The following is a 21251-nucleotide window of genomic DNA, read 5'->3' on the forward strand; positions in this document are numbered from 1 at the left end:
ATTAATACAAAATGTACAGTATTTAGTTTTATGCGTTTTTATCGTATTTTAACTTCTGAATTGTAACCGCATTTTACAACAGTTTATCTGTTTTTTATCTTACTAATATTTGCCAAAAATTTCTATTGTTATTTTATGATAATGGACAAAAGCATTTCAGTATTCAGTATATTTCATGAAATCTTATTCTGGATATTCATTGCGAACTTCCACTGCATTGTTATTATTCAAAAATTAGACTTAGTATCATTAGTAATCATTCTTGTTTAACATTTAACAGGAAATTAAATTGGTAAATTATTATCTAATAAAGGTTAAAATCAATTTACATTTTACATAAAATAAACAAGTGCTATAAACCAACATATGCTATAAATTAGCATTATGGTCTCTGCAGAGTAAAGCATATTGTGTATTCTATAATAAATTACAGAATGTAGGAGGTATGCTGACTGTGAAGTGAATTCTTGAGTGAGGAACTGTGATTCTAGTAAACAAACACTTAACTTACTGTAGGATCTGTTGCATTTCTCAAACGATGTGAGAAGTTAAGTAACTGTTCTAGACTAGCTTCATGAAATCCAGGAACCTACAATATGCACAAAATAAACAATGACAAAACAGAGAACGAAGCTTAAACAAAGTTAAGGATTCAAGACACAAGTTTTTGAGAATTGGTACCACTATGTATATTCACTTTATTTTTGCTCCCTAAGCTTTTATCAGGAATTGGTACTTAAAATAAAAGGAATTAAAAAGTGAAACACTTATACACATTTCACACGTTACCAAATATGCAAATTTTTAACATTTATTTAAAAAAATTTAGATAAACTAAGATTGTATTTTATACAAATTATCTATTCTATAAACAGACGTCCAAAGTCTATCAATAATAGCAAAAGTATCCAGATATTCAGAGTCCATCCTGCCAAATGTGCAATTTCTCCCGATTGATTTGGATGAAAATAAAAATCAGATAATGCATACATTTACATTTTTGGCTTTATATTTATATATTAGACCTACTTCAGTTTAGTTAAGGCCTTAAAGGTGATTCCTGATATTTGTAAATGTTTAATTTGGCCACGCTTCCCTAGATTTAATATGATCAATATGTACTTTGTATAGTACCTAACTTCATTGCATAGGATAGTACACAGGAGGTATTATTAGTCTATAATTTATTCTTCTAGGTGCAAATTCAAGAAGATGTGTCTGGGTCTAGGCCTAATATAAAAGGCACATACATGTCAGGTTAATGTTGGCTTGACACTTCTCTTCTCTCTAACAACTATTCTGGCTATATCATTATTTTATTTTAAAAGGACTCCAGTCTAAGTGGAAACATTTGGGTCTGGAAAAGTATATGTTTATGGGAGATTGGTGAACATTTTAGCATTTTATGACTAATCAAAATTGTACAGTCAATAACGTCTACGAAATCCAAGGATTAGATAGGAAAAAACAAACAAACAGGAAATGTGTCCATTATGGGAGGTGTTCACTTACGGTATTGTTTGCACAAGGAGGTTTCACTACATAAAAACATTTATTTAAAAAAATTTTAAAATGATTGTCACTTACTATTCCATGAAGGACAGTCATTTCTTCTTTGAATGACAGTGGTTTAACTTGATGGAATAAAAACATAGTAAGAATCTCAGATGATAACCATTGCTGGCCACTGCTACCCCCAATAGATGGAGGTTCTGCTAAACCAATGATTCGGAACGAATGATGAATTGGAAGAATACCACTGCAAATAAAAATAAAGCCTGTCGATATAAAGTATACTTGTTTTGTTTATGAGCAGCTCTACACTAGAACAATGAAATGGACCGCAATTAACAAAATAATCTTTGGTAAGACAGCATACCTCACCAAAGAAACATAACGCTCTTTACAGCCACGAGAAAAGCAAGCAATTTTTATTATATTATTGTTCAAATGTGTTAAAATTTATATACACATAAATATTAAATTAGATGTTACTTCTATTTATAACAATGCTAAAGATTAAATCAGTATGGAATGAAATAGAGTACATTACAAAAAAAAATTAAAATATATGAATGAATATTACATATCTAAAATGTAAAAAAGTATATTTATATTAAAACATCATTTTTACAACATATTAAATGATACAATATCAAAAACCCAAAAAAATATAATATCAAAAATCCATGAAAAAGATAATTTAAAATGTTCAAGCGCTGGCATCTAAAATAGTAAGATTATACAATAATTTATTATTTTTGAATGTTAAATTACCATTGCTTTAATTCAGCATCTGTTAAATCATGTTCATGTTTAAGTTCTTCGTAACGATCATGGCCAATGAGACGTGTACCATCAAAGAGGGTCACTTCACGATCATGTACCAAACTAAAAGATAAAAGTAAAGTACCAATCATTATATCAAAACTAGAAATGTTTCTAGCAATAATAGAACAATTATATTACAGTAATTATACATATTACTGCTGCTTAATGGATGATAGAAATGTTCTATTTGATTTGAATCTACATGATATTTTCAAATTCAAACTTTTTTATACAAAAAAATGCATATTAAATCTGGTTACAATTATGTGTGTGTTTAAAATTAAAATCCTTCTGCACCTTTTTGCTTAATACAAATGGTAAAATCCGCAATTTACAGATAATAATAATTTTCTTCAACCAACCAAAGGCGATATTCTTATTTCTTTCCGCAATATTTTGTGTATGATGTTTGTAGACCTTCATGATTTTCGCAAATTAAAACATTGAACATAAATTCAAAAGTATTTCATATATTACTTATATATATAAATCCAAAGGCAAATTACTGAAAATAATGACAATGCTGTGGGTATCTGTGGCTGGATCTCAATGGAGATACAAAAAAAAATAAGCAAAAAGCTAAATCAAAATGATAAAGTAAAACAGCCAGAAAAATTAGCAGAGCTTTCGGGGAACACTAGCCCTTCATCAGTGCAAGTGAGAGTACTTGGACAAAGTAGATAGTATAAAGCAAACAAGCTTGCATTATTTTGAAATTTGACAAAAGTATACTTTATAGCAAGGGTGTAGTGCCGCAAATCGTAAAATTCAAAACATGAAAATCTACAAAATAAAACCTTAAAAATCAACACAAATATTCTTCAAAACAAAGTGTATAGCTGCAAATTGTGAAACTATAACTCAAACCATAAAAATCAACACAATTTGTGAAATATATATATTTTCTCAAAAATCTTTTTTCCTCAAGTAATCTATCTTCATAAAGGTGGTTTACATGGAGGAATCTTTTTTCAGGTTTTATTGAATGGTATATAGGTTCGATGTGCAGTGAAATCAGCTATAATATTTGAGGAACCAAGATCAAATCCAGGATCTTTCCTGGATGGATTCTGCCAAAATATAAGCAATTTAGCAGCGAGACAATGCTAGGCTAGACCTATATCTATAGCTAGGGTACGATTTTTGTACCATTGTTACCAGGCTACGAGTAGAGCCTACAAACTAGCCTAGGTAGAGAATGTTTAAACACGAACTATATTTTTTTATTTAAAAAAACATCAATAATTAGAGGCAAATTGTTTAATCGCACCAATCCCCAAACCTGGACATGTCCCCGCCACACCTATTTTTGAGGGGATGGACTCCCTCAAAATTTGTTATTAAAAACTGGTATTAAAAACAAGAATAATATACCGATTTAATACTGCTAATGTACCAGGATTAACTCGGTGAAGCCCATCAAGTACTGCTATACTGCCATCTACAGCTGCTTTGATAAGTGGTGATAATCTCCAAGATGTGTCACCATTTGGTGAGGTCATTCTTTGCTGTAGAAAATCCCTTGAGGTCATATCCTGAATGAAAATAATAATAATATAATTCTTCTTTTTCAGTCAAAAATTGATAGAATAAATTATAGCCAAACTTTTCTTTTCAAACAATCATCTACAAGATATTGCTTGAAAAATTCACATCATTTAAAAAAAAATCACTTTCTAATTGTATGTGATTGATATTATACAGATATTGCCTGCTTAGAGGTAAATATAAGATTTGACATCCCGAGGGAATGATATTATGTTCGAGGGAATATATATTTCCCAAGAACATAATATCATTCCTGATGGATGTCAAATATTATATTTTACCGATATAAAAGGCGATATCTGTTATATTACATAGCCAACAACAAGTAGAATATCTGTTGGGTCGGGTATCTAGGCTAGGCCTCCTTTTTGTATTGTATGTAAACAAACCTGCCTAGCCTAGACACCTTACCTTGCGAAGAATAATATACAGATAATTACTAATTAATAATTCCTTGGCAATAAAATAATCACTAGCCTAGGTGGTTTAAATAATAAAAGAAGAATTTCCACCAATAAGCCTACATTAATAATAATAATATTATTATCAGGTAGGCCGAATAAATAATAATTCGTCTTCTTCGCGAGCCGAATCACCGGATGTTCGCTGCGCCGCGCGTAACTAACTACTACCGTGAGTATTAACCAATCACAAATGGTCTTTCATCACATCTAGGGAGGACTAATAACAAATGAGGGCACTATGTATGCATAGTTTGAATAGTTTAGATGATTAATTTCTTCAAGTTCTGTAGCGCAGCGCATGAAGCGTTGTCTTGTGATGGAGTGACAATTTCATCGCAAGTTCAAGACCCAGTAGATGACTTTTGTTTATTTATCGGCAAACGTGAGTGTTGCCACACGAAAATTACACAGTCAATATCATCGACTCGAGAATTTGCTGGATTGTATATGTTTAATGACAGGGACACGATAATTACGCGAAAATTACTCAGTCAATATCATCGTACTCGAGGATATATATATGATTTACGATCCTCGCAGCGGTAGTCATGTGATGCAGTTTCAACCAATCACGTTCACGTATTTACATAGGCTATGTAATATAAAACTTTAAAACTACATATGCATTGAATAACCCTTTACATGCTTATTTATATCTCGTAATCTTGAGAACTGACCTGGTACAACATGACAAGTTCAAGTTGATAGCCTAGCATACTTGCAAAGCGTTTTACAAGCAAACTTTTGCCACATCCCTATAGAAGAGAAAATATTTTAATTAAACATTTAAACAGCTAATACAATTGACCTATTAATATTCAAAATAGTTTTTATTTTTCCACTTATTTCTATTCTGTTCTACTTAATTTGTGTTGAGCATTTCTACTTTTGCTTTTTTTTTCTATTTTAAAATTAAGAATAAAATGAATCTTGCAAAATATTGGGACAGTAAAAATTAAATTGTTTTCATAATATTAAATTTGACTGTTAAATTGGCAGACTGAATTTAGAAACAAAACCTGATAATTAACAATTTATATTAACATATTGATTTTCTCAAACAAATCCAAACTTTAATTACTTTTTGTTCATACCCGTCACAGCTTTTATGTTTATCTGTATTGACAAAATAAATGAAAAGGAACTACTAACCTTTGGTCCAACAAGACAAAAGTCTTTGACACTATGTGAAAGCATCATATCAGCTAAAACATGTTCATGCGATGGTACAGATATATAGTCCATGCTATCAGGTGAAGATGGTGATAGGTTACCTCTTGCCATGTTAACATTAAACTTTGCTTCTCTGCTTTGGATAGTGACATCTGCATTATCTTCATTTGTGTTGTATTGTATATTCGATATACTGCATGTAGTTAAATTTCCATATTTATCTTCAAGCAATTCAAATTTCTGAAATTAAAAAAAAACCAATCAACAAACAAAATAATAGTAATATTATAAAAATATTTACTATTTTACAATGAATGTTTCTTCAGCACTCAATGAAATGAAAGAATCCAAGATGTTCTAAAGCTGAAGACAAATCATACTAGCAACATTGAAGCAAGACTATTAATAGATGGACCAACCCAACATGGCTGCCATTTCAGTGTTCAAATATTTATTTGCATTTTTACCAAAAAAGGCGAGAGGTTATGAGGTCGATCGGGTGTTTGTGTAAAAAGTTTTTGCCTGATTTTTATAAGATTTTAAAGGATGGTTCATATGTCTATATCAAGCTGACTACAGTAATGGACAGTTTTGCCTTTTACACAAAATGGAAGACATATTCGATCGATGACAAACAATGCTGTGCAAGGAAGCGTAACCAACAAAAATAACATAGCGTTGGGGATTTCAGGACACCATGTTTATTACAAAATCGTAAATTACTGTAAAATGTTCTTGGCCTACAGTACATACTGAATTGAAAAAAAAAAAATTGCTTTGATTATCTAAAATCAAATGGAAAACCGTACATACATTAAAACAGCATTCCGAAAACTTTTTTTTTTGGCAGCCTAAAATCTTCTTGTCGGCACTAACCATTTTAAGAATATATGGACCTCAGGTCTGTGGAAATTGCATTGTAATTTTGTTTTTGGAGGGTAAAAATTGCACTAATAATCAGGAAATTTGGTGCAGTCCGGCCAGGGTTTCCCCTTTATAACACACAAGATATGTCAGATCACATTAAATTGTAGTGCTGATCCACTGAAACAATTCAGTGCAGCCCAGGGTTTCTCTTTACAACATACACGACACATGTCACTGTGTCGCGTCTTCACAGTTCACACAGGATTTTATATTACATTTTGACAATGTTGACATTAAAATGCATAAAATCAGATGATGACCTTAAAGACACGTGCCCTACATTTTTTTGATCTAATTTAAGATCACAAACTGCATTTTATGTAAAATTATGCAATATAGTTTATGTAAAATTATGCAATATAGGCCCATATAGTATTTATATTTTTTTCAATTCTAATAATTTAAGCGGCCCGCTAAATTACCAGCATGCATTGCATGCAGATTGATATTTTTGTTTTTCTTCTGTAATGCACCCACTTTTTGGTCGATCGCGAAGGCCAAAACAAATGGAATGTAACAGAAACATTAGAAGACAGCAAATCTGTGTGCTGCAGCCAAGGATGGTGTACAGAAATGTTTAGTAACAGAAACAGAGGAGACACAGCAAATCGGCGTGCTGCAGCCAAGGAAGGTGTACAGAAATGTTGAGCAACAGAAACAGAGGAGACACAGCAAATCGGCGTGCTGCAGCCAAGGAAGGTGTACAGAAATGTTGAGCAACAGAAACAGAGGAGACACAGCAAATCGGCGTGCTGCAGCCAAGGAAGGTGTACAGAAATGTTGAGCAACAGAAACAGAGGAGACACAGCAAATCGGCGTGCTGCAGCCAAGGAAGGTGTACAGAAATGTCAAACAACAGAAACACCAGATACAGCAAGTCAGTCTTAGAGACAGCTGAGGACCCACCCTAAATTTACAAGGTGCCCTTTTTTAGAGGTAATAACATTTTATATAGTTTGTTTTTAGGTGAAATAGAAAGTTGATTACATCTGATATCACAATTAGTGTAGGCCTACTAAAATTGCAAAAATTCTCCCATTTTTCATGAAGCACACATCTCACAATGAATTAAATCAGAGATGCGTTACCAACACAGCTCTCCGACTGCATCTCTAGCATTACAGTTTTGTTTACTAAAATTTGTGAACGGCTGGCCGGCCTGGTGTTGTCTTCCTACACCAAGCAACATAATATAGTTTATTTATTTGATTAATTTCGGCAAACACATTTATACAAACATACAGACAACAAATAGCTTGATTGCGCCAGGAGTGGCAAAAGAGGCAAACAGCTTCTGTCGTCAATTAGGCGTGCCACTCCAACAAAAAAGTTAAAACGTACAGAAATGAATATAAATTATAATACACATGCCATGTGCTTTTTTTGTCTGAGAAATATTTATTATAAAGTGCTAAAAGATAATGCAGACGTTTTTTATACGGATTTCAAATGTGCTTAAACGTTTATTTTATACATTTCAATTACATCGACCAAAAGTTGATATCTGCTATTTTATTGTTCTATACCGTGACTTATTTTGACTGCTAAATATTCAATTTATTTAGTAACAACCAAGAATATATGTTCAGTAATAGTCTCTTTTAGTGTAGTCAACTGTAGTTAATTTTAATTCCAAGTTGAGCTGTGTTTATATATGCTTTTGGGAAAAATTTGATATTTACTGTATTTGCCAATGTAAGGTAATTCCCACATTTCAAGCAAAACTAATTAACTTGATTTGTATTTAATTACATATATCGGTTACATACATTTAGTACTATCCAGAAACTACCATTCCCACACAGTTTTTTTCATTATTACAAAACAACGCAACTCAGAATAAGCTTTATATTTTTGATAAATCTGCTGACACTACGTCAACAGATTCTTTCATATGGAAAGTTGGATTTATTTAATTTTCCGCTTTGCCAAATTGGAAAATTTTAATTCATAACGATTTCCTATGGCAAATTGGAAGATATTGTGTTTATTACATTTGCACACAGCCGGCTGTAAAGGAGAGGATAATAATATGTGTCATGATGGCACAGGTGTGCATGTCATGACATATGAAATAATCACCCATCTGATTATAGAATACATGCCACTGACAATGTATTTATATGAAATTAATAATATTAATTATTAATATTAAGAAATGTGATATATTGTTTAATGAAATCTCTATGGTGTTCTAACCAACCACAAATATAACAATTGTAGGGTACCATTGTTCAGCCTACATTTTCTAAAAGTGTTTTAGTCAATTTTTAAATTACATGACCAGAACAACTTTGTCAGCTGAAATAATGTATATCTCTCGTATTATGTATGTAGCGCCAGTAATTACTGCCAAACAAAATATCCTAAAAAACATATTCTATGAATAATAGAAATGGATTAGATAATAATGTCATCAAATAAAAATAATTTTAAAAACTTTTAATTTTGTTACTGAAATGATTAAGGTTAAGACTCTTCATCATCGTAGCTAATAACAAAAAAACTAATCAAAAAAATGTTTCTCAGTCACTCAGAAAAACTGCAGGTCATGCATACAGTAGTATTCCACTGCATTATTTTAATTTAAAGATCGACAGTGTTAGTGTAGTTAATATGTTTGTTTGCTTAAGTCTGGATATCGCATTTGATATGCTGGGATTTTTAATTCCTAATTGAAATTTAGAATACGCTAAATCAATTATTTATTATTTTACAGTATACTAAATATAATACAGAAGTGCATAATAGGTAAAAAGTAAACAAATATTATTCTTGTATATTATAAGTTCAACAGCAATACTTCAAAAAATTATATTCAATATATATATATTTGAATTATGTTTACAAACAATAGTTGATATAAATATATATTATTCATATTTTAATTTAAAAAATCTATATATAAATTCGGTAAATCGCGCATTACTTACTAGAATGTTTACTCAATGGTATATAAAGTTGGTTCATACTTTCGGTACTGATTTTAACCACCTGATGTAACCCTGTTTACTAATTAAATTGAGTTAGATAATTAGTTATTGACAATTAAAATGAATTTAGGTTCAACAATTTACCCCAAATAGGTATGTTTTCCGATCGTGGTATACACTGTCTAATGGATGTCCATCTTGAAAAATACAGTAGTCTACGAAAGATCACATGCCCTAATGGTTAAAGTATAAATTGGCTCAACGAAACAATTGAAAATCATTAGGCCTACTAAATAGAGGTGTTATTTGTAAAACATGAAAACAATTAATAATTCGTTACTGAATGGATAAAGAATACATTTAAAAATTGTTCCTCTTTGTACCATCCTTTTCCCCATCCCTCAACCCTAATGTTACATACAAAACATGGGTTTGTTTAAAGTTTACTCAAACATTTTGACTCATTTTGTGACTTTCTTTTTCGGAAGTAATTCCCAGGATGCTTATTTTAGTTGACTACATAAATCACAGTGTCTATTTATCGTTCCTGTAAACGGCTTGTCTTGCGGTACGTACATTTGAAAGCTGCAGTTTTTTTACGCTGAAATTACGCTTGTAACTCGCATTTCATTTTAATTAATAACAAGTTGGGCTGCGTTTTATACACTTTTGGGTAGTATTGAAAATTACATACTGCAGTAGTATTAATAATTAATTTAATTAGATCTGAAAAACATGTTTATTTTACAGAATTCGATATTCACTTTAATTTCCACATTTCAAGAAAAACTAATGAACTTGATTTGTTTACATTTAGTAACCTATCCAGAAACTACCATTCCCACATAGCTTTTTTCATTATTACAAAACAATGCAAATCTGCTGACACACTATGTCAACAGATTTATTCATATGAACAATTATGGAAGTTGCACTTATTCCACTTTCCTCTTTGCCAAATTGGTGAATTTATTTTGAAATTTGTAACGATTTTTAAGCGACAGTAAGTAAGGATTTGAAAGAAAATTTTTTTAAATGGTAAAAAAATCTAAAAAATAGGTTTATTGTATTGATATCAATATTATTAAATCTATAAGTTCACTTCATAGCTATGATAACAGCGTAGCATAATGTCCAGTTTTTTCCCCGTTGTATCCCTCCAATCCCTGATGGTTTTTAAAATTTTAAATTAGTAAAAAAATCATCAGGAAAAAGTCTACTTCTGTGGGTTTCATCATTCTCAGACTTGTTTACTTACTTGTTGCATCTCTTCGGAACTGTACACTTTTTAAAAGACACGATCAGAGAAAACATGCAAACCCCTGCTGAAGTGTATAGGTGTAGTCGTAGTAAGAAATTTTCACTAGTTGGTTGTGGTGATCTATTTTTCTACACAACATAACCTGACATTGTCAAACATGGAATTCTGGAGACCCTATTAGCTCCTTTTTTCAAAAACTTTCTTTGTTCAGTTTAGCTGGTTTTGGAGACTTATATGTTTTGTTTCATATTTCAAGGTATAAAACATGAACATACCTTGAGCATGTCTACAACAGCAGTTCTGCCTTCTTTAGCAAGCATTACATGAAATGGATACAATTTTTCAAGGACATTTTGAATAGATGCATTTGGTACAGAATTCTAAAAAGAAAAATCATTATTAGGTTACACTAATTAACTGAAAACAGGGAAATAACAAATCATAGTTAAAATAGGTTAGGGAGCCTCTCAGAACAAGTCAAACCATCGGCCACGCCCTGTCATTAACCTGGTTAATTAACACATAAACAGCGACGCACATGGATTATATTGGGAATTTTCCATTACCAATAGGTTAAGAAGGCCACTGAATGGTTCGTATTAAACATTCAGTATTCAACAAATTACTGATGTTAGTCTTTCACGTGAAGATCTTTGCCGATGTTATTCACTTGATCGGAACATAACATTTGTTAAGGCTTCTTGCGTATTTTTTAAAACTATACAGTTAATTCATTCTAGGCCCATTGGCATATTTTGAAATCTAGGTTCTAGCATAAAGATTATAGTACACTATATAGATTGTGATATTATTATTAATAAAAGATAAATATTTTGGCTCGATTCCAGACCTGGTGGACTAACATAAAAAAAACCCAAATTAAATACAGACTTTTCAAGTCTGCACGGTGGCCAACAGGGCAAGAAGAGAAAACACATCTGTTTTTGGTTATCTGATACAGTACTGCGTGTCGTGGAAGCTCGAGTGGAAGTGGAGCGTTACTTTTGCCAACAGAAATCGTAGTGTCTAACATTAGGAGTAGCCGTCAGTAGTTCTAGCAGAAGTCGAGCATTTACTGTTGTCAATAAATCATACTACTACAGAATTAGGAAATTATATTACCAAACATCGACTGATGATTCTTATTTGTAAGTATTGTTCGGGGTATTGTTTTATTAAAAATAAACAACAGAATATATAATTATTAATTTTTAAATATTTCCATAACTTTTTTCCATAATGAAAGTCAATTTTCTGGACTTTCAAAGGCCTTGAAAAAACGGACCCATAACTTTCCAAATCCTGTACGAACCTGGTGCTATAAAAACATTTTACCCCTATTTTATATAAAATGGAAGGTTCTATACAAACGTTATACTTGCATGGGCGAAACATCTTTGCTGCGACGAAATTAAAGTTGTTTATCTTTTACATTTCCTCACATGGCCGACGGTCCGGATACAGGTCAACTTATTCTGAGAGGCTCCCTTAGATCAACATATCAATATATTCAGAAATATATTTTAAGCCTGATTTTGTATAAATATTTATACAGGGAACAAAATAACACCTCGAAAATTGTGAAATTGTAAAAAAAAAACAGGTTACAAAAAAGAAAAGGCAACTTCATAAAACACTAATTCAATTCAATTCAATTTCTTTATTGCTGCATATGCCATCAAGGGAATAATATCCGCTATACTACATCATACAAACATATACATATTTACATTTAAAATTGCTGTTATCATTACTATAGTTATTATTGTCATTACTACTGTTGTTGTTGTTGTTAAACAAATGCTGTATTTACTTACCAATATTTTAATGACACTTAATAGGTTATCCATTGGAAAATCTGGAAGACCTAATGAAGTAGATTCCTTTGATACTAATGTAGTTGCAAATGATAAAATCTTTGAAGCTCTGCAATTAAATAATTATCATACTTTATTACTTTTAATACATTCATTTAGATGTATTGTTCTCCAAAAACATGAAAAATTAAATGAATAGGCCATTTTGCAATTTTAGTTATTCTCTTCCGTAGAAAAAAATTTTAAAAATGAATTAATTAAATTATAATTTTATTTATAATTATAATTATAAAAAGACAAAATAAATGGTAAAATTTAGTTTAGTTTTACATTTAGTTCTTATTAACTGATTCCCTATTTTTATCTGTATTTCATTGTATTTCTTTTCTTTTTTGGTTAAAATTCATAATACATATTTATAATATTATTCACATATATGTGATAATAAATGCATCAAATTGGCCTTAGCTTGGAAAAAAACAAACACCAAAATTCTTTTGCAGGGTAATTGTTGAAGTTGCAAATTCATTTAAATACAATTTGTAGATAATATGTAAACATTTGAAAGGTTATCATTGGCCTTTATATTAATAGATACATTTTTGTATCCATAAGGCTATTTTAACTGGTCAACCAGCCTGGCTTTTCACTATTCAAAATTGAAATTTTAAAAATTAGCCAGTTACTGGGAGTTTTTACAGGTCTTTCATGGGTTTTAATGTACAAACCAAATGATTTTCTTTGGGCAAATAAAATGTTCTGATATTATTACACAGTTACCATTTATTATTCAAATTTGTTATATAAATTACAGTAGTTTGTTTAAATGCTTCTTTGTTATTTGGATAGTTTAAGAAAGCAATAAATATTTATGAGAATAAACAATATTATTTTTAGTTCAAGTAACAAAATACATTTATCTAAATGTCATGTGAATGCAAAATGATACCAATTGAGATTGTTAGCACTTAACATTAATTTTTTATTTGGAAAATAAGGTTTAAATGTTATTTCAAATGTATGCTATCAACATAGTTCAAGGCCTGGTTCACACACTAGTGGATTAAAAAAACTTTCGTAGTTTGAATGAGAACGCCCGATCAGATAGCTTAATCCGGTCGATCAGGATAGGCTATCCAGATCTTGAACGCTAATGGTTAGAGATTAGACCTTTGTTTCATGAATAGCTTCTATTATTTCTTTAGTGTCAAATCAGGGTCACAGGGTATTAATTTTTTCTTTTTTTTTAATGTGGAGAAAAAGACTATAGGTCTGTCATTCCAATATTATTATTACTTTGATGTGAAGTGCTTTCACTTTAAAAGCACTAGGGCTAGGCCTAATTAAATATAAATCTATTATAGCCTGGAGTTTTTTAACTTTGTTTTTATTTTCGGCAATCAATATAAAATAATGGTTCCGTTTGTGTGTTTTATTTGCTTCTGGTTCACTCACGTGTGTTCAATCTCCTCCGTTACACCAAATCATCGGACATGTCGTACGTTGTAAATTTTGTTTGTTTGTATGTAATTATTATTTTATTTATTCTTACTTTTGACTGGATTGCATTTTCAGTAACATAGTACTGCTTTTCAAAATGGTCCAGTTACAAGGTTTAAAAGTAAAGAAAAATATATATAAATACAGAAAAACAAAAGCCTAATTTAAAAGCTATATACAGAACAGTTAAAAACAAATTTTCTTTTGCATAAAAGATATACATACATACAAAGTCAATAAAAAAAGTAGATATATGGGTCCACAGGATCACTTAAATGACATTTGAGTTGATATATTTTTTAATTTATAGATATTTTTCCCAGTTACTTTTGTTCTAGTTTAAGTTGGTAAAAGATTCCATTCTTTTGTATTTAAAGGTTCTTTTACCTTGAGCATTTTTCCAATTTGGTGTTATTAATGTTTTAGAACTTTGGCTATGGGTGCATTCGGGGTGGAGGGAGTCATTAAACTTAAACATTGAGGATAAATATGATGGCGAGTGGCCAGTAATGCATTTGAAAGTTGTAAATAGTAGATGTTCCCTCCATCTTTCATTTAGTGTAACCCAATTACCGGTAAGTGTTCAAAGAACAATTAAATATATAAAAAGTTTCACATACAACAGGAGCAGCTAACTTGAATAATTTACAATTTATACCATCAAGACCAGAGGCCTTATTGTTAGAAATTTTATTAATTTCATTAAAAACATATTCTGGTGTAATGATATCAAATTTAAAAGTATTCTGATTTACAACATTATTTATGTTAATAAGGTTAGTAGGAGATATAATTTTTCAGAAAGTGATTTACATATTGCAGACAAATGTTTATTAAATTGGTTTGCAGTGTCTTTATCACTTGTCTTTAATTATCGCTGCCGGAGGTATTTTTGTTGCAAACGAAAATAATAAACAAACCCTCGTCACAGCATGTGTACATGTACAAACTCTCGTTATAGCGCATGTACATGTAAAATATTACGTAGGCTTCCGAGCTACACTGTAACAGGAATCTTGATTTTTTTACCTCTGAGTGACGCAAAAAAACATGTCGTTGATCTGCTGACAATATCTCTAGCTAGCTAGAGGCCTAGGTACATTGCGATCAAACTGGTGGTGTTAGTGGCGGCAGCGATATTATGTTTTACGGAAAACTTTATTTAGAGATAGGCCTAGGTGAACAAATTTTTATTGTTTTTAATGGAAAGGAATAAACACCCTGACCAGGCCTTTTCTTTTGAGGTGAGCGAGTACGATCACTCACCTAACACACTCCTAAACTGGCCTTAAGGAGTGTGATTTACAACACACTTAGATTGGGTAAACTTCTACACACCAAAATAGAAACGGCACACCTACAGCATCCCTGAATGTATTGAGGAGTGCAATTTGTAGCACACCTACATTTTAAAAAGACAAGGCCTGCTGACCTTGGAATTTTTTATCTGGATAAAGCTAACGGTTGCATGAACATAGCCTCTATGTATACAAAATGATTCATTTGACTTGAAATTAATTTACTTAAAAATACACATTATATATGATAATCTATACCACATAAATTAAAATACTTTGGACAAAAAACAAGCATGTACCCAGTGATACTTTAGCTAATTTGAGAAGACGATTTGAGGAGCTATTGCACTATTGACCATTACTTTGTTATATGGCTGCAATGAAATTGCCCACAAAACTGAATCTAACCCTAGTCTAAACCGTAATTAATTGCACTGAACAAAAAATGTAGCCACATTTGTTGATTGAAAATAGAGGTTACTCAACAGTTTTCTACCATAAGCCAGTTTGTAATTTAATAGTAATTTCGCCAGGTATAGATAGAATGTAAAGTTGGGTCAGGGAGTGCAAAGATAATAATTTTTCCTGTCACTATTTAATGAAATATGTCTCCAGGACATGAGCTCAACCGCCTACCTACTGCACAGCTGAGGTAACACAATTTTGAAAAAATTGATAGAGAAATAGGTCCCCGGAAATAGCACTCATAAGTTGAAATATTATGAAAAATATAAATTTCCTGTACCAGTACAATATTAACATATTTATAATGTTCCAAATCATTCAATTAATTTATTAATAATCTATATATAAATTTACGTAAGGGCAAAATTCGGTAAATCGCGCCTTACTTCTAGAATTTTTACTCGATGGTATATAAAATTGGTTCGTACTTTCGGTACTGATTTTAACCACCTGATGTAACCCTGTTTACTAATTAAATTAAGTTAGATAATTAGTTATTGACGATTAAAACGCATTTAGGTTCAACGATTTGCCCCAAATAGGGGTGTTTTCCGATCGTGGTATACACTGTCTAATGGATGTCCATCTTGATAAATACCCGCCACAAAAATGCGAGGAGGCTTCGCATTTTCCAATCTCCTCCTACGATAATTGTTTTTAATAGCTGAAAACCGGTTGAACAGCTAGTGTACAGCATCATAATGTTGAAGACAGGCCAATTTTCTTAAAAAAATACTATTTTGATAGATTTAATATACGATTATACAAATGTATTGATTTGCGATGAATGGAACATCCCAATCTCTCAGTCTGCCAGAATTTGGTTTAACACAAGTAGGTAAATTTATGAGCCCTTGGTTTAACACATACGGTAGGTAAATTTATGGGCCCTTTGAGAATAAACTTACAATACTTTGACAATACTGTAAATACCTATTAACTATTTTTGGTCCTCATTTGAATCGAACATTTCTTACTGTGAATGTTCGTACTGTTAGATGTAATATAAAAATATATACAAATAAACTTTATTACTGAGATTGTGGATAGGCTCTACTGTTAGACATATAAACACATTATTATAAATACAAATAAACTTTATACTGACAGTTCGTTCTCAACGTTTATATTAATTAATAATTACCAAAAATATAAACGTCGTAGTGGTGTATCGTGACATGTACTTTAATATTTCAATCGATTATGACAGTGACAGTTTTAACAAAGTATTAAATCGCAAATGTTTTACTGTATTTAGAGGTATATTATTTATAGGCCTATAAAACATGAAAAAAATATTTCGTTACTGAGAGGATAAAGAAGATATTGTTCCTCTTTGTACCTATCCGCTTTCCCATCCCTCAACCCTAATGTTACATACAAAACACAAATTGGGTTTCTTTAAATGAGTCCAAATAAAAAATCTGGACTCATTTTGTGATAAGTTTCTCCTTCGGAAGTAATTCCCAGGGTGCTAATTTTAGTTGACATAAATCATCGTGTCTATTTATTCGTTTCTGTAAACGACAATGTATTATAGTCCTGCGGTACGTACATTTGAAATCGCCAGTTTTGTTACGCTGAAATTACTGTGTATTCGAGAACCATCTGTGGGCACGACCTAGATGGTACGCGAGCGAAGCGAGCGTACCATCTAGTAATAATAATTGACAGAGTACATAGTTTCATTGTTTTTAGGTGGTGAATATATTAATGTTACCAACTTACGTGTCGGATTGTAAGTTTGGTGAAGACTCCCTCAGTACATCAAGATGATCCTAACATGACCATTGTAAAAAAAAATCAAAATAAAAGGTAGTTTTAAATGTTGCCAGCAATAAGTACATAAATTAAGTTTTCTTTAATTCTAGTATTCTAATGTATTCATTGACAGCATTGAATATCAACAATTAATGAATACATACATTTCCCACAATCAATAAATTTAATTGTATACAAATAAATTAATATTTATGAGTAGAATTAACAGAATATTTTCATGAGGTAAAAGTATTTAACAAGGAAGAGTTGATGTATAGGTTGAATTTATTAAACTTGCTTGGCAAAAAATTATTTCAACTTAAATCCTTATTATTTAATCATGTTAAAATAAAAATTTCGTCTTATCTCATTTCTGCAACAAAAAACTTTTGATGACAACATGAGCATGCTAGGTCGAAACATTGAACGTTCGGAAAGACTATTAGTTAGCGATATGTTAAATTACAAAACATCACACACCTTAAATGTTAATGGGTTAACATCACGTGCTTGGAATCTTGAACGTAGTGGCGGATCCAATGGGTTGCCATGGTAGCGTGGAACAGGTAACCCGAGTGCAATAACACGAAAGTTTTCATTGACCCTGACTAGTTTCCAGGATTCTAACTCTTCCTTTGTATGATCCTAAAAGTAAAACCATATCTTGAAACTACCAAAGAGTAACTTTGACCAAGGAAAAAGTGTTATTCAAAAATGGTATGTGATCCAGTAGAACATCTTGAAGCAACATTTTTAACCTAATTGTTTAAAATATTCATTCAGAACACAATTTTTAAGCAATAAGTATAGTTTTAATAGTAGGTAATCTTCTATTTTCTTGTCTGATTCAATACTGTATTTTTATTTTTTAAATTAAAATCATTGTTTTAAGCATGGTACTGCTGTACTGCAAATGTTAAACATTAGTTGCAAATTTCACAAAGAGCAAAGGCTAGTAGACATCTTGAATAAGCCATAAAACAAGAGTGTTACAAGGAAAAAAATGTTTAAACAAAATTGTGTTATTTACAGAAATAAATAAAGGTTTTATTAACAATTCACCTCAAGCAGTTTATCATATCTATCAGCCGCTACTAAGAAGCGTCCGTCTTCTAACTGCATTTCACGATTCTCTAACAAATTATTCAAAACAGGAAGTACATTACGTTCAGCTTTTTCAATACCTTCCAATACCAGAACACGGCCTTCCATGGCTGCACGTACTGCACACTAGATATTAATAAAATAGTATGAATAAGTATAAACAATCTTCCAAAACCAGCGTTTAATGTAATGTTTAATGTCTTGGATTATTTGCTAAAATTGAAATGCATTCTGAAAACCAGATATTCCAAAAATACCAGACAATTTTAATTAGCCTTAATATTGAATTTCAGGTAGTTGACCTGGCTTTTTTAAACCACATATAAGGTGTAGTCAGACTCTGTTTTGGTTACTGTCGAAAATTACATTGTGCCCCAGTAGTCGAGGGAGTGTTCCCAAATGTTTTGACTTCGTTAATCGAGGTGATAATGCTAACGCGATCACCGGGGCTATTTATGCAAGCTCATTTACATATGGTACTAACGTGTTAGTATAATAAATAAAAATGTTGAATTTTGTTCTTGTTTCTTTTGCCTATCTGGATATTGAAGTGTTTCTTCAAAATACCAGACTAAACATTTTGGTAAATTTAAGCCTAATACAGGTCAAATTAGCAATTGAAGTGGTGTACGGGGGCCGACCATCGCCGACCACCGTGGCAAGAACCCTGGTGACTTTAAAACTATGTACGGTACTTGTAGGATCAAAAGGCCCATGGAAGGCATAATTTTATTCTTTCAATATAGCGGAGGTACAACATTACTTTATTTTTCATTATTCACAAAACGTTTTATTATCAATCCATTAGTCTTCCTGGAAATAAGTTATTTCACATGCTGCGTACTGACCAAACGATGTGTAACGACCAAATGTATTATGCATAGAAAACGATACCCGAAATTCAATTTGTTCAGTCAGTGGTGTCGCACTGTTGGTTCCGCGTTTAAAGAAAGTAATAATAACTGAAATAGCAAAGTCTTGTTTTGTATACTGCTTTTGTTAGATTTGATCATAGCCTTCCCCTAGCTCATTAACGGTATGCAAATGATTAATGCAGTGAAAGGCCAATTAATGAAGTAAAACATTTGGGCACGCTCCCCTAGTATCATACATAAACTACATTTTAATCAGTTTTTCATAATAAAAAAGAATTACAAAAACCTAACTCACCTGATCAATATAGAATGCATTTCCTTCTTGTATTTCTCGTCTTTGCTTCAGATCTGTCTCTGTTGTATCTCTTGTTAAACTTATATACTCAACCTCGCGTTTTGTTAACTCCTAAAAAGAATTATAGCAGTAGTAATGAATCGTAGAAGGGACACATCATAAAAACAATGGCATTCATCTTCAATTTATGCAGGATATTCTGAATATTCTTGGTTAGGTCATAATTATATTATCAAACCAATTTTCAACAGCTAAGTCAAACCAAGGTGCAGGTACAGTAATTCCAATTGTTTACATAAGTAAGTAAATAAATGAAATGACAACGTTATCATTGTCAGTCCATCCAGTCCAATCCAGGATTTATAAAATCAAGGTAAAAAGGTAATTACATTTAGAATGGCTTACATAATATATATATAACATAACATACATACATATATAATATTCTGTACACTTACTAAGTAGCTCATAGCAATTGCTCTTCTCAGGTGACCAGGAGGACCTATTAAAAATACATCTTGTCCAAGTAAATCCTATAAAAAGATGGGTCCAGACAAATCATAATGTTAACACACAAAAAGTGGGTGCAACACAGAAGCAAAACGAAAATATCAATCCGTGTACAATGCATGCTGGTATTTATAGCAGGCTGCTTAAATTATTACAATCGACTTATTAGTAGGTCCCTATAGTATTTATTTTAAAATGCAGTTTGCGACCTTTAAATTAGATCTAAAAAATGTAGGGATAGGGTCTTTTATGTTGTACGACAGAAAAAACTCTGAGATTTATACCTGCTTAAAATGTCGTCTATTTTCCACATATTTTGATTTGTTTAAATATAGAATAGATTGCAATAAAACAAACATCTGTATTGTTTTATTGTAATCTTCAGATTAAATTACACAAACCAAAAGTGGTGTTGGTAGTCTATAAGTGCTAGCTTACCTGGATAAACCAACATTAGCCTGACCCGTCTTGGTACAGTATTCGAACTGAATGAAAGAGTCTCTACCACTGGGGCGAGGTTCGAATACTGTACCAAGACGGGTCAGGCTAATGTCGGTTTATCCAAGGTAAGCTGGGCACGAAATAGACTACAATAAAAATAATACAGATGCTTATTTATCGTTTTATAACAAATTATGCACAAATCAAAGTGTTGGGGCAAAAGCTTAGAAATAATGAAATATTCCAAAAAAAATCACTGTGATAGAAAAACTATTAAAAGATTATTTTGGAATTCTTTTTGCGTGTGGCAATGAACATGATGTTGCCCTATGGGGGTGGGTAAAATTTGGTAATTTTTGCGCCATTATGCTAATACTAATACTTTCCAAGATCGAAATAACTAAGTATAGAAAACTATATAGAGGGAACAAATTGAAATTAAAATTACAAGACGATATTAAAAAATATAGAGGGCGCATGTAATGATGAAAAAAATATTTTACATGAATTGCAAATACAGTATATTCAAGTTTATCGAAAAAATATAG

General features: G+C 31.4%; 1 protein-coding gene across 1 annotated transcript in view; it reads right to left on the reverse strand.

Annotated features, from left to right (window-relative positions):
- LOC144842976 (von Willebrand factor A domain-containing protein 8-like) overlaps positions 1 to 21251 on the reverse strand; it is a 63552-nt gene that overhangs the window by 34470 nt on the left and 7831 nt on the right. Inside the window, exons 4-16 of the mRNA XM_078699608.1 lie at positions 20211 to 20285; positions 19753 to 19863; positions 18541 to 18708; positions 17959 to 18123; positions 17446 to 17495; positions 12455 to 12563; positions 10913 to 11017; positions 5496 to 5756; positions 5021 to 5098; positions 3706 to 3866; positions 2278 to 2391; positions 1588 to 1759; positions 512 to 589 (exon numbers count right to left, since the gene is read on the reverse strand). Coding sequence (XP_078555734.1) covers positions 512 to 589; positions 1588 to 1759; positions 2278 to 2391; positions 3706 to 3866; positions 5021 to 5098; positions 5496 to 5756; positions 10913 to 11017; positions 12455 to 12563; positions 17446 to 17495; positions 17959 to 18123; positions 18541 to 18708; positions 19753 to 19863; positions 20211 to 20285 — 1647 coding nt within the window. The remainder of the gene's footprint in view (positions 1 to 511; positions 590 to 1587; positions 1760 to 2277; positions 2392 to 3705; positions 3867 to 5020; positions 5099 to 5495; positions 5757 to 10912; positions 11018 to 12454; positions 12564 to 17445; positions 17496 to 17958; positions 18124 to 18540; positions 18709 to 19752; positions 19864 to 20210; positions 20286 to 21251) is intronic.

This window comes from Antedon bifida, chromosome 5, assembly GCF_963402885.1.
Source record: "Antedon bifida chromosome 5, ecAntBifi1.1, whole genome shotgun sequence".
Classification (NCBI taxonomy): domain Eukaryota; kingdom Metazoa; phylum Echinodermata; class Crinoidea; order Comatulida; family Antedonidae; genus Antedon; species Antedon bifida.